The 15,016-nt window shown below is 49.3% G+C and overlaps 1 protein-coding gene across 1 annotated transcript in view; it reads left to right on the top strand.

The window, feature by feature from the left end:
• Window positions 1–15,016, top strand: part of GABBR2 (gamma-aminobutyric acid type B receptor subunit 2) — a 352,176-nt gene that overhangs the window by 326,528 nt on the left and 10,632 nt on the right. The window contains exons 14-16 of the mRNA XM_045470233.1: window positions 6,744–6,854; window positions 11,248–11,472; window positions 13,628–13,810. Of these exons, the coding sequence (XP_045326189.1) occupies window positions 6,744–6,854; window positions 11,248–11,472; window positions 13,628–13,810 (519 nt within the window). The remainder of the gene's footprint in view (window positions 1–6,743; window positions 6,855–11,247; window positions 11,473–13,627; window positions 13,811–15,016) is intronic.

Here is a 15,016-nt window from a genome sequence, read left to right as displayed (position 1 = left end):
AAACCCTGGCCGGCCCCACGCAGGACACACAGAAGCCCAGTGTGGTTGAGATCTGTTCCAGGGTCAGAACATACAGACAAGCTGTGTCAGGTCTGTGCTGGTACTAAGCTATCACCCAAGTGTCAGGGGTGTGTGAGTGACAAGAGAATCTGCATTTTTGACCAAAGATCTGCTAAGCCGAGGACCAAACGTCACTCTCTTATGTAAGATCCTTTAAGGCCTCGTTGCCCAGAAGGCGGTCCCTGGACCAGCAGCATCAGGGTCACCTGGAGCTGCTTGGAAATGCAGCATCCTGAGCCGCAGCCAGACCTCCCGCCCCCATCTGCACTTTAACAAGCTCCCTGGGTGGTTTGTGTGCACAGCATGGAGTAAAAAGCAGTGTCAGCCCCTCACTTACTACCCGCCAGCCACGCTGGCCTCCTCTTGCTCCCTAAAACATGCCAAAGTCTTTGACATTTCAGATCTTTCCCACCTGTTGTTCCCTCTCTCAGGAATGCTCTCCCCCTAGGTGCTCACATGGCTGCTCTTTCTCACCCTTCAGGCCCTCAGACTGAAAGTCACCACTTCAGAAAAGCCTTCCCGGACTGCCTGACCTGCAGTCGGTGCCCCCCTCGGCACTTTTCTTTGGCTGCGCTGATCACCGTTCTGTTCACAGCTGCACTGCGTGGTTTGCGCTCGCTAGAGTGACCACTCCAAGAAGGCAAGCGCCCTGCCGGTGTCTATACCTGGACCCGGCGTGGAGCATAGTCCATGGCACACAGCAGGCACACGAGACTGAGTCGATTCTGAATAAGTGAGTGTAGGACAAATACAGTCATGAAATATAGGACAAATGTAGTCATCCCTCAATGTGCACAGGCTCACATTAACTGCACCGTAAGTTAACCCTTGGACTCGCTTTGCACCTGGGAAACTGAGGTCTCCAGAAGGGTGGGGCGTGCCAGACGCTCACCCAGCAAGTCTACGGTAGAGCAAGACCAAAGCCTTTGGCCTTTCAGGACTCACCACCTCCACCCCTGCCCGACTCCCTGCCTGTCCGTTTGTGCGGCCTGACAAAGCAGGATGTTTGCAGGGGCCACTGACCTACATTGTGAGTAATTGCATTATGCAGAGGGACTCTCGGGCCAGCTGCTCTCCTTTTGCTGCACAGATGGGGGAGGCTTTCCCGGGCAGCTTCTGCAGGCCTCCCGCCGAGCAGCGGTCGGACCAGGAGTCAGGTGTGAGCCCTTCCAGCCTCTGGCCCTCACGGACAGGCGTGGCCTCTCTGCTGGGCACCGCACCCTGTCAGGCAGGAAGAGCATTTTATCAGCTTGCATTCCACTCCCAGCGCCAAAGCATAGCCTTCACAGAGCTCCGGGGGCTTCAGAGGAGGCCGCTATTGAATGTTCAGCGGTTAAGTCATTCCTCCCACAAACAGCACCTCACAGTTTATACAGCAGGGTTATAGGATTATACATACCCACTGTCTCCTTGGAATGTGATGTGGTGCTTGTGAGAGGCAGGGCAGGCTGGGAAGAGCATCTGGTGAGGGAGGAAAGAAAAGTGACTGGTTCGGGAGGCAGACAGACCTGGGGTAGAACCCAGCTCCAACAGGTACTAGCTAGAAATTTGGGGCAAGTTCTTTCATCTTTCTGTGCCTCGGTTTTCTCATCTGCAAAATAGATACAACACTTTGTTGGAGGCTTCAACAAGACAACATATGGAGACCTCACAGCTTAGTACCTAGCACGCTGCTGCCACCCGTGACAAGAGAACTGGGTGTTCTTAGGGTGCCTGTTACTGGATGAGGTCAACTCACTCCCCCTCTGAGGCTGCTTCTCGTGGAATCGTCCTGATCTTACTAGAATGGAAGAGCCCTGAGGACAGGGCTTTTGTCAGCCCTGGTTACTGCTGTATTCCCCCCTGCCCAGAACAGTACCTAGCAGGTGGCAGTGCTTTATAGTTGTGTGTTGAATGAATGAATGATTACTTAGGTAATTGCCCAGGTGGGCGGCAAGTAAGGAAGAAAAATAGAGGAAAAAAAGCAATTTGAAAGCTCTTGTAGGCTATTCAGCCATGGAAATTGATTTAGACCAGTCGAAACGCTGTAGTGCCCAAAAGTATGGAGAAGCAAGATTGCAATCCTGGCTTAGACCCTTATACGAGATCACAGCATGGCATCCGCAGGGGGTAATGCCCTGTGATCGCTGGCCCTGGACTGCATGACAGTCCCACGCTGGGAGTGTGGATGAGTATAGGGCCAGATAGGCCTGGGTCCTCCAGCCCCACCTTTCCCAATATCCCCTACCCTCCCACAGCACTCCCACTGCGGGGAAGTGGCGGGGGGGAGAGGAGGGGTCCTCCAAGGTGCCTGGAAATCTGGCCTCCTGTAAGACCACTGGGTGCTTTCTTAAGTAACCCAGGATGCTGCTTCCGGCTTTGCGGCCCCACCGAGCCACAAAAGTAGCTCTGTGTCCTCAGTTGAGGGTGATCCACGGCGCCGGTCCAGACCCTCCACGCTGGTCTTGGATGCCCTCTAGTGGCACTTTGGTGTATGACAATTCCAAGTAAGGGCTCAGGTGGTGGTGCCTTTCCACACCCCCACCATCCTTCCTCCCCCAACATCCCACCCTTTGCATCATCAAATGCGTCTCTCCCCATGTGTGTGACTGTTCAGACCACTCTGAACTCAAGTCCCAGGCACGATTAGAATCGATCAGATAAGAAAAGGCATGGCTTTTACAGTTGGCTTTGAGATTCAGTACAGGGGTACTGACTATTCAAACTCCCCACCCCCTGGCCCCAGGAGTACATGAACCTCATCACTCCTAAAACCACCCAACCCCTGCCACTCTTATCCATGTACAGTGTGAACAGACATGGGGTTGTGTGAGGATGATGTTAATGACCAGGAGATTTTTGTGGCTTACTTCTGGATCAACACCTTTGCACTAGCCCATCCTCAGGACCACTGACTTCTCTGAACTCTTGACTGGCCCTTGATTTTTTTGCCGCGCTCCCACCTCTGCAGTGGTGGCTGTGCTTAAGTTTATTGAGATGGGTAAGGGACTAAAAGACCAGATGTAAGGATTAGGATTTCAGAATGGGGAGCATGGAGGGGATGGGAGTGGACAGGCTACCGGCAAGTTAAAAGGTAACCTGGCTAGAATGTCAGCTGCAGAAGGAGGAAGACAGAGCTAGCAGCAGTTTGATGAGAACTACCTAATGGAGTCTTAGTCAACCGTAAGGAACATATGAATCACCAGTGGAAGGTAGTCGTTTAGAAAGCCAAGGATATGTGGAGCAAGGGCATAGGCAGACTCGCTCAGGACCACCACCTGGAGTGCTAAGCTCGTTTACAGGCCTATAGATCAATGGTGAACCTGAGCAGTTTGAAGGACCAGGTCGACTCATGGCAGGAGGTGATGTGTACCTTCACGGCAGCTCTTTCCTCCTGAGGAAGGGTGTGCAGACTCAAGAAGAGAACTTGGGATTATTCTGAGGACCCCAGAGGAAAGGCAAGGACCAATGGGTGGAGGTACTGGAGGAGAAGGTTCTGGTTCAGTAAATGAGCTGTGTAACCACTCACCAACAGTGGGAGGGGGCTCTCTGTCACTGGGGATAGAAGAGCCAGACAACCATTCTTGGCCTCCCACGAATAGAGTTTTCATAACATTGAACAATGGTGTATGATAGCGTCAGTCCTTTATACACAAAGAATCTAAGAGTCTGTCATAAATTATTGCCTTTCATTGGAGAACAACAGATACTATCATCATTAATGGGTTTGCTATTCATGCATGACCGTAATGGGCCTGTGCTACTGCATTCTGATGTCTGCTTGGTTGTCAGACATTAGAGAAACCCAAGTTTCACTGTTATAAGTCACTGTTGAACCTTGGGACCAGCTCCTTTCTCAGTCTCCTCAATTAAATGGTGAAAGTAAATTAGGAAACCCCCATTACCCTTACTAGAATCCAGCCCAGCTCCTGGGCGGGTAGCAGTAGAGGGGAAATTTCTAGCCTGGCAACTCTGACTGTGGTTCCTGGAGATCACCTCCTGGGTTGGCTCTCACTAGTACCCACGGCTGCCACTGCAGAGGCCTATGTGTGGACTCAATGACCATGGAACCAAAGAGTCTGAGCTAAGGCTTTCTGTGGCTTGAGAAAACAAAAGGAAAATCAAGCTTAAGAGAGCATGCGGCTGGATGATCTGGTTACAAAATGGCCTTAGGGTGCCATCATTTCCCAAATCACAGGAGTCCAGGCCATTGCCTGCCTCAAAGGCCAGGCCTAGAGAGCAGGGCCAAGAGAAATAAGTTTCCCATTCCCGGTTACCTAAGGCCTGCTTTCCACATCCCTGGATCCCACCAAAGTGCTCCTTCTTCCTGGTGAGCGACCCTGGGGATGCCTACCTCTTCTTCTCAGGCATGTGGCTTTACTCCGGGCCTCAACAGGACAACTTCATCCTGGACACAGTTCTTTGATGAGATACCCTCAGTGTGTATCTGTTCGAAAGGCAAATAGATTCACAAATACATCTTCAACTTTACTTAGTAAATTTGTTGTTTGGATGTAGAGATCCTAAAACTATTTTGTATCTATTTAGCATTGAGCAAATGAGTGACTATTGTGATATTGTGGAAAGCCAGAGATCTCACTGCAAGAAAAGAAAGATGCAAATACGGAATGGGAAGAAGAGCCCCGTGGTGTAGGATTTTATCTCTATCTATCTATAAACAGATGGTAGAGATATAGGGATAGATACATAGAATGATGATGGATGGATGGATGGATGGATGGATGGATGGATGGATGGAAGGATGGATGGGTGGATAGATGGATGGATAGATAGATAGATACATAGATAGATAGATAGAGGAAGGAAGTAATGATACCCTAGGAACAGTGAGCACATCTGGTGCCCAGATCTTGGTTTCTCAATATCATTCTCCACTGAAAAGAACCAAGACTCCTCAGAGAAATGACTGATTCTAGGCTGGGGAAAGGAAAGCACAAAAAAGTGCAAGTCCTTGGTGTTCTGAGGAGTGGTAAAGTGCTCCAAAAAATTATAGGGATGTATTGAAAAAACACACGAGGCTGCATGAAGGAGCCAGTTTCCCACTGGCCAGATCTCGGAAAATTTGAGCGTCAAAATGAATGATAGTAAGGATTATAAAGCACTGAATGAAAAATTAACCCCTAAATGCATACTGACCTACATAAATAAATGGAAGGAAAAGTAAGATCTTGTTTACAGTGGCATGCCAAGTATTTAAATAAAACAATAAGAGTTAGAAAGTCACCATTTTGCAGCCACCAGAGGAACATGACTCAGGTAGAAACCATCACTGGATGCTGAAACCACTGGGTTGATGATGGGGAAACGGAATACTCACACAGTCTCAAAGTATCTCCCACAGATTATTTATTAATTACAAGAGGGAAATGGTACCTTTGAAGTGGAGAGATCTGGCAGACATCACCTGAATCAAATGATCACAGTAACATCACCAATAACGGGACAAAGTGCCATCAAGTGCCACTGATGTGAAGCTCCAAAGAGGGAAAAACATCACTTTACATAGGATTCCTGCCATGAATGCATAACCCGAATCCGATCATGAAAACACATTTGGACAAACCCAAATTGGAGGACATTCTACAAAATAGCTAAACTGGATTCTTCAGAAATACCAATGACATAAAAGACCAAAGTAGGATGAGGAATTGTTGAAGATTAAAGGAGACTAAAGACATGACAAGTAAATGCAGGACCCAGTCCCAGATTGGATCCTGCTTTGGAAAAGCCACAATTGTCTTAAAGGATATTATTATTGAGCCAATTGGCAAAATTTGAAAACTGATAGTATATTAGATAATATACTGTATCAGTGTTAAATTTCCTCAATTTGGTAAGTATATGTGGTTATGTAAGAGAGTCTCCTCATCCTTAGGAAATACTTGCTATATATTTAGGTCAGGATGTCTATAACTTACTCTTGAATGGTTCAGAAAAAAATATGTAGAATATATATATATATATTTTTCATTCTCTGGGTGTGTTTTTCTCCTTTTTCCACCATGTGGCTGATTATTTCCCAGAGATTGCCAGCTAAAATTGTTGAGAGAGAGAACACATTTGGGTAAGATCCTCTCCACCATCCCTTTTCAAGCAGAGCACTTTGTACTAGGAAACCTCGTAAGTCTTTGACCAGACTCTGGATTGGCAGCTGTAGGTCAGGTACCCACACTTTGACCTATCAGCTTTGGCCCAGGGTAGGTCATGTGGTATATAACATGGCTGCTACCACTGCTCCCTCATTCAGGGTGATGGGCAAAAAGGTCTCCTTCTTCTGGCCTAGCCAGTAGTTACTGGGGTTAATCCCAAAGACACCTGAAGGCCTCTTGACATAACTGTGTGCCTCATTCTCACCCTCACTCTTTCAACAAACATTACAGATGTATGCTCTGGGCCTGGTCCTATGCTAAGTACTAGAGGCACAGGAAGTGACCCACTCCCTACCTTCAGGAGATCTGAGTCAAGTTTGAAAGGCATGAAGAACAGATGACTAGAGTGCAGGGCTGAATCATGACCAACAAACAGAAGGCAGCCTCATGGGAACACAAAAGAGGGGCCCAAAAGGCCTCCTGGGCAAGGGATTGGCTATGGCTCATGGGAGGGAAAATGGCCATCAGATGGGGCCCTGGCTGCTGGAAGGGTGCCCAGTGCCATCCCTGGGTTTCTGTTTTCTCTTTGCACAGCCGGACCCAGCAGGACGGGACATCTCCATCCGCCCTCTCCTGGAGCACTGTGAGAACACCCATATGACCATCTGGCTTGGCATCGTCTATGCCTACAAGGGCCTTCTCATGGTAGGTGCGGAGCAGAAGGCAGAGGTTGGGGGATGCTTCTCTGTCAGAGCTCTCTCTCCCAGGTGCCTCTGTGAACATAAAAATAAACAGAGCCCCCAGGACTAAGCACTTAACTGTCTGCCAGGCCCGGTGTCTGCCACGTGTTACCTCAGTTCCCACAACAGCCCTCTGAGATAGGTGCAGACAGTGCTGAGAAGGCTGAAGCTTGGTTTTCCCGAGGTCGCTCAGCTAGTAAGTAGCAGATTCAAGAGCTTAACCACAGAGTAACCCCAAAACTTGTGAGTGTGCCTCACGGTGGCCACCATACCACTCCCGGAACAACGGTCGGTCGACATCTACCACACGTTCACATCCCACATTTTACTGGATTCTCTCAAAGTCTGTGGGAGGTGAGTGGAGTCATCCTCATCTTATGTAGATGAGGAAAGTCAGGCTCACAGAGGTTAAAGGGCGCCTGGTAACCTCCAACCTCCGAACCCAGTACTCTTTCCACTCCACCCAACTGTTGGTGTCAAAGGTCACATACCAAGCCCACCAGACACATCTGGAATGATTTGAAAAGGACAGCCGCGCCCCCACCTTATCCCAGCTTGACCCCTGAATCTTCTCTCCACATCCTGTGCAAACCATGCCTCCACTGAAATCCCTCCAGTGACAGGAAACCAGGTACCATACCCTCCTTAGGTCTTTGTACAGGAAAGTTACGTCACCATCCGTATAGTCACCATCTGTATATAAGTCGCCTCTGTATAGCTTCCACTTAGAGGCCAAGAATGAAGCCCTCTCCAAAGGTCAGGTAAACCAGGTTTTCTTGTATTGCTCAAACGTATCCTGCTGCTTCAGAGAACTGTTACTGAGGGGCCACACCAGAGGAGCATATACTAGGCAACCCCAGGCAAAGATTGTCCCCAACTCCATACTGGTTGAGACAAGTTTCCATAGGGATTCTTTGAAGATCACTGGGCTGCAATCTGGGCCCCACAAGGTAATGACCCTGAAGGTGTCCCCAGGAGGTGCCCGGAGTGGAACTGGGACTTGGAGGCTGGCCAACAGCCCTGCGCTTGGAGAAGGGCACTCAGGAGACATGGTCACTAGAGCTGTCAGAGACAGTGGCATGGACCGCAAGGCAGATCCATCATTAGTGGGCAAAGTTGCCAGAAGGCAGCTTTCGAGTCCACAGTAAAGAAGGATTTTGTCCAACAGAGCAGTGTCTGCAGATGTGGTGGCGCCCCCTAGGAAGGAAGTGCTCCCTGTCACGGGAAGCATGGTGGTACCTATGACTTGAGACCCCTAGCACTTGCTGAATAAAGAGAGTGAAACGAGACTCTCCAGGACGCCTCTGGCTCCATGTTCCCTGATCCTGAGACACTGTGAAATTAGATTATGCTGAATCCGATTGACTCTTTAAACTGGATTTATCTGTAACGTTTTGACCATCCATTATCTTCTCCACCTACTTGCAAAAGTGGCTGGAGATGACTATATCTCTTCCAGTGAAGCTATTACCTTCAGTCAGATCGTGTCAATAAAAGCTGTATTTGGCAGCACATGTGCTTTACTGTTTCCAGTGTATGCACAGAATAACCCACAGCCCTCCTGGCCCTTAGGGTCTGTGACTAAAATTCTACCCACCCCCCAGGTCCTCCTGCTCTGAAACCACAGCATTTCAAGGCTGGAAAGAGTGTGCCCAGCCCTGCAGGCCCACTCTCCTGTCAGATGTTTCAGGACTCCTGGCCCCTAGTGCGCATCCCCAACAAGTTTTGTTCACTCACTGCTTCCACACCTCTAGTGATGGGGACCTCACCCACTCAAAGTGGCCTGTGCCACCCAGGGATGATGTATTAGTGCCCTGTGGCTGCAGTAACAAACTACCACAAATGGGTAAACACAGAGTGGCTTAAAACAACACACATTATTCTCTCACAGTTCTGGAAGCCAGGAGTCTAAAACCAAGGTTGAGTTGTGCCCCCTCCAGAGGCTCCAGGGAAAATGCTTCCTTGCCTCTCCCCAGCAGCTGATGGCTCCAGGCATTCCTTGGCTTGGGGCTCCATCACTCTGTCTCCACCTCCATCTTCACATGGCCCTCTCTCTTTTCCAGGTCTTTCCTCTGTGTGTCTCTTACAATGACACTTATCATTTGATTTATGGCCTACCTAGATAATCCAGGATGATCTCATCTCAGGACCCTTAATTATATCTGCAAGGACCCCTTCTCCAAATATTCAGTCTCTGTGAATTAGGATATAGACATGTCTTTTAGGGCCACTGTTCAACCCACTATAGATGGGTTATTTTTCTAGAAGGTTCTTCCCTATCTTCAGCTAAAATCTGCCTTGATGTAACTTGTGCCCATGAACCCTCATTCTTCTCCTTGAAGGCCTAAGAACAAGTTACTGTTTCCTCCTGACAGTCTTCAGAGATTTGCAGCCAACCATCAGGTCCCCAGACTCGCCCACATTTTACGACTGGTAGAGACTCTTGTGATGGTGTAGTGGGCCCCCAGACAGGTCAGTGAGGCTCGTCCGGCCTGTGATTCTTCCCTGTAAGAAGTGGACCGCAGAGCCCAGCCAGCATAGGCACTGTGGGACTGAAGGGCCCACACACGAAGGAACTAGCACAAAGCACACTTTCAACAGCGTTGGATTCTTTCCCTCACTCAGCATCTGCTTCCTGGGCTTCTCGCTCCCCCATTTTAAAAGGAATTTTTAAAAAACAAATAGGTCTGGAGGTGCCTGGATGGCTCACCTGATGGAGTATGCAACTCTTATAGGTTTGGGCCCCAAGTGTGTGTGTAGAGATCACTCAAAAATAAATGAATGAATAAATGAATGAATAAATAAATAAATAAATAAATAAATAAATAAATAAAATTATAGGTAGATAGATAGATAGATAGATAGATAAGTAAATAAATAAATTGGTCTGTGAGATAACACATGTAGAGAAAAGGAGAGGAAAGCAGCCATGGTTGTATAAATAATACCAATTACAAAATGACTTTTAACTTACCCTTGTACAGGACACTTTGGTTTGCAAAATGCTTTGTGCAGCACTACAGTCATCTTCTCATTTCATCTGGATACAAACCCTGTGAGGTGGTATTATTATTATTATTCCCATTTCACGATAGTGAAACTGAGGTCCTGAGAGATGAAGTGACTTGCCCCAAATCACAGAGCCAATGGAGAGTAGCAGATTCCAGATCCTCCGGCCTTGTGCCCAGCTGCCCTCCACCACATGGCATTTTGCTGCTGCCGTATTAAGTCAAACCTGAAAACAGAAGCCCTCGGGGTGATATTAAGTAGCCATGCAGTTTTGGATGCCCTGAGCTGCGATGATGAGGTCAGAGGAAAGAGGGGCCTTTGGGGAAAGTCCTCTTGGAAGGGCCTGGACTACAGCTGAAGGCCCTGAACAGTCAGCAGTCTTGGTCAGCTCTCCCCCCAACCCCCGCCCACACCACCATTCTGCAGGGTATTCCGGCTGCTCTTCCTCCACAACCTTCCCTCCCCTTAGACCACCCAGGAAGGCTAAGGCTTAGATCACACTGAACCTCTACCTTGTCCATTTCTGTGGGGAGATATACTGGTTAGGAGTAGAGCTGCAAGTGACAGAAAAGATAGTTTCTTAAGAGATAGTTAACTTCCTTCTTCAGATAAGCAATCTAGGGTTGGTGGGGGGCTCCCAGAATCTCAGCTCCTTGGATCTTGTGGCTCCCCCATCTTTATCATACAACTCCCACGTCATGGTCTAAGATGACTGTTGTGGTCTAAGATGGCTTCTCAAGCTCCACCCATCATACTCCACCCCTACTAGGAAGGAGGAAAAGGAACACCGTTTCCCTTAATAGACACTTCCCAGAACTTGTACACACCACTTCCACCTACGTGGTGCTGTCCTGAACCTATCATACGCCACACCTAGCTCCAAGGAGTGTTAGGAAATGTAATCTCCATTCTGAGTGACTTTGTGCATTGGGAGGTAAATAGAAGTCCCAGACACAGGTGCTCTGGCTTGTTTAGCAGTAAAAAAAAGACAGGACTGAACTTCTAGAAACATAGTCCACTTTTGCCACTGTTTTACTGTGTGGCCTTGGACAAGCCTCTTCCTCCTCTCTGGGCCTCAGTGTTCGCTCTAGAGTGAGGGGAGGCGGTCGAGATCCCAACTGGAAACCCTTCCCACCACCACCTCCTGTATGTGAACTGTGGTGGGGTGAAGGAGAACCAGATGCTCTGACACCCCCAGTCTGCATTTCCTCAGCAGGACTCCACCTGGGGCCACCAGTGGAGACTGAGGGTGACATCCAGAAGGCCTGGCCATGACCCCCCTTCTCAGAGCAGCAGGTGTGTGCCACCATGTGATAACGATGACTTCCCCTTTCCGCTCACCATTTCAGTTGTTCGGTTGCTTCCTGGCTTGGGAGACGCGTAACGTCAGCATCCCTGCCCTCAATGACAGCAAGTACATTGGGATGAGTGTCTACAACGTGGGGATCATGTGTATCATCGGGGCCGCCGTCTCCTTCCTGACCCGAGACCAGCCCAACGTGCAGTTCTGCATCGTCGCCTTGGTCATCATCTTCTGCAGCACCATCACCCTCTGCCTGGTGTTTGTGCCCAAGGTACGGCCCGCCCTCTGCACCCTGCCCTCTGGCCTCTGGTCTTGGACCCTGCACAGAGGGGCACCTGGCCTCCTCCGCCTTCTGGCAGTTTTATGCTTTCTGTACTTGTTATGATCACGGAAAGTTTGGAAAATGCAAACAAGTAAAAACCAGATTTTCCAGAAATCTCACAGAGTCGCATCACCCAAGAATAATCACTGTTTAATGTTTTGTTTTAGGTTTTTTTACTAAAAGCTACATAGTTTTTATGCGTTTCCTCCCAGTATTTTTTTTAATAAGTGTTTCTTTTTTTTTTTTTTTAACGTTTCATTTATTTTTGAGACGGGGGGAGGGGCAGAGAGAGAGGGAGACACAGAATCCAAAGCAGGCTCCAGGCTCTGAGCTGTCAGCACAGAGCCTGATGTGGGGCTCTAACTCAGGAACCACGAAATCGTGAGCTGAGCTGAAGTCAGACACTTAATCAACTGAGCCACCCAGGTGCCCCCCTTCCAGTCTTTTTTAAATGGTTAGGCAGTGATGCTTTTCCCATTAGGGCTGCGATGATAGCTCACATATCATTTTGTAGTTTGCCTTTTTCACTGTTAATGTCTCCTGTGCATTTTCTCACAGCATAACCACCATTGACAGGGGATACCCCGTGTCTTCTTATCTGCTTGATTCCCTTATTGATGAGCATTACAGTCATTTCCAGATTTTTTTTATATTATAAATTAACTTTTTTCTACATAATACATGATCCCCATTTCTGGCTACTCCCTTCAGATAGAGTCGCAGAAGTAGTGTTAGTGGGTAAAAAGGAATAACCACTTTGAACAGCCACTTACATTTTCCATTCATCAGAAGCACTGATCTTGAAGACCAGCCTGAGAGATGTTTCTCAAACCTTATCCTTCCCATCAGCAGGCAGGTGAACCAGAGGCCTTGGTGTCTTGGGAGCCCCTGCAGTCGGCTGGTCTCAGCATCAGAAAAGAAGGGGAAATAGAGAGGGTAGAAGGAATTATTGGCCCGAGTAGGGGAGGGAGAATGGGGTGAAAAGAGATCACTCGGGGTCCATTGTCCCCCAGACCGACTGCCCATGGCACCTCCATCCAGTCAGTCCCCGAGCAGTGTTTTCCCTGGAACACTGATGCCGTATATGCCTTCTTTCTCTGGTTGTCAAAGCTCCAGCCCAAAGCTAAGATCTCTCTGCCTACACTCTGACATCCTCTCGTTCCAGTCAAAGATGCCAGATGGCTCCAAGCCCAGCCCTGACCATGTCACTCTCCTCTGTTACCCTCAACAACTCCTCATTGCCCCTCTGGCTCCAGAATCAAGTCCCCAATATGGGCTGCCTTTCAGGAACTTTGGGTCTCCTCCAGTTTCTCCTAAGAACCCTGTCCACCATCCAAACTGTCCTTCTCCATAAGCACCCTGAGTCCCAGGCCCCCCCTGCATTTGCATATGCCTCTTCTTCCCCCTGGAACTCCCTTTCCTCACCGTCCCTCAGGCTCTCCACAGAGCCCAGCCCAGGCCCACAGCACTCACAGCCCAGCCTGCCCTGGATACTTCCGGCCTCTGGACCATGGGGTCCTGACAGACAGGGGCCACACCTCCCTCAGTCCTGGCTCTCCGGTGCAGGCCCAGAGCCAGACTCAAACCAGAAATGTTTCTTGAATAAATGAGTAAGACCGGGATCAAGCAGTGGCCTTTTTTCTTATATAACAACACTTTTGTCCATGACAGAACTAGTCACCAGTCTGTCCTCAACACTCATCAATGGTTCTAAAAAGCAGAAGGCTTCATTTGCCTCCATCCATTGTCTTCCAGCGTCATCCTCAGGGTTATTTTCCATGTGGAACGAAGCCTAAGGCAGAGTACGGCTCAGCTGGAATCAGGCCTAGGGGTGGGCTCTGCAGGGGGTTCTGGATGCAGGTGGCCTCGGTCAGGAGACCAGACTTCTGCTGACAAGGAAAGAAACAGACTCGGCGAGGGAGGGGGGTGGGGCTGCCCAAGGTCACACACCAGCAAGTGGCAGAGATGAGCCTGAACCCAGGGCTCCGGGCTCCCAGCCTGTGTCTGTGCTGCCTCCAATGCAGGACCTGCTGTGGCAGAGGGGATGGGACACCGGGGAGGAGGACCCCGGGGTTCTCCTTTCAGTCATCCCTTGTCCTTCCAGCTCATCACTCTGAGAACAAACCCAGATGCAGCAACCCAGAACAGGCGATTCCAGTTCACTCAGAATCAGAAGAAGGAAGATTCAAAAACGTCCACCTCAGTCACCAGCGTGAACCAAGCAAGCACATCCCGCCTAGAGGGCCTGCAGTCTGAAAACCATCGCCTGCGAATGAAGATCACAGAGGTACCTCCCTCAGCACCGGCAGCCAGGGCCCCAGCCTCCCGGTCTCGTCCCTCTGCCCCAGAGTAGGGCCTCTTGGGGCTGCCGCTCCTGACCTCGCCCCCTCTGGACATCCCCTTGCATCAGGCTGTGCAGTCCCAGGTGCTGGAGTTACGGCCACCAGAACCAGGGGGGACATAAACTAGACATAGGCAGTTTGTCAGAATCCCCTGGCCCAGGCTCATGGAGGCCAGCAGTGCCCCGATTCAAGGCATCCTCAGAAAGAAAGGAGTTCTTAGAGATTTGTGAGCTTCCAGATTATAGGAGCTTCCTAAGTGTGTGGGGACCACCCCCCTTAATTTGTCACTCTCCAAACCCAGTAACCACCCTCATTCATATGAGGTACAGCGAGACAGGAAGGGGTGAAGAGAAATTTTTCAGACAGGAGAGTTTGCTGTAGCAGAACTCACTGTTGTCCTGAGGGTCCTTAACTGGTCCTTCAGTATTCCAGAGAGGCCACAACTAGAATCCTTTGTGCCCAAGCCGGACCTCAAATTCTGGATTTTCTATACCTGGGAGGGGAGACCACATTACCTTCCCCTTCTGCACACGTCTCTTTGGGTCCATGTGTATGACTGGCCCATGGTCTGCGGGCTGTGTGTTTCACGGAGAACTTCTCATTCAATGAGTGGAACAGGGAAGAAATAAGGGCGAGTGTGTTGGTCAGGATACTTGCTAAGTTGCTGTAACAGAGACCCCAAAATGAAGCGACCCAAAGAAAATATTTCTCTGTCACATAATGGTCGTGAGGAGATTGGCCCAGGTTGGCAGGAAGCTCTGCCTCCATGGCCTTGGCTGGATGAGGTTTGTTCACTCTTCCTGTCCGCCATTCCCCAAGGCATATTCCTCACCAGCACAGTTAAAACCGAGTGGAAGGCAGGTCCTGTCCTCAGTCGCAGGAAGGGAAGAGGAAGTCCACACAAGGGATAAGCAAGTGATACAAAAATTTGTACAATGTTGGTTCTGCTCCAGTTGCCTTGGCAAGAACTTACATGATCACACTTAGACACAGGGGACGCTGGGAAATGTAGTCTCCAGCTGGACATTCGTGAGGAAGAAGGGAGACATAGGGTTGTCCGAGGAGATATGGGATGCCCAGTTAAATTTGAATTTCAGACAACCAATGGTATTTTTAGTATAAGGATGGCCCATACAATAGTTGGGATATAC

Source organism: Leopardus geoffroyi, chromosome D4 (genome assembly GCF_018350155.1).
Source record: "Leopardus geoffroyi isolate Oge1 chromosome D4, O.geoffroyi_Oge1_pat1.0, whole genome shotgun sequence".
Lineage (NCBI taxonomy): Eukaryota > Metazoa > Chordata > Mammalia > Carnivora > Felidae > Leopardus > Leopardus geoffroyi.
The sequence above is the reverse complement of the archived record's forward strand: the minus strand, read 5'-3'. Positions and strand labels throughout refer to the sequence as shown.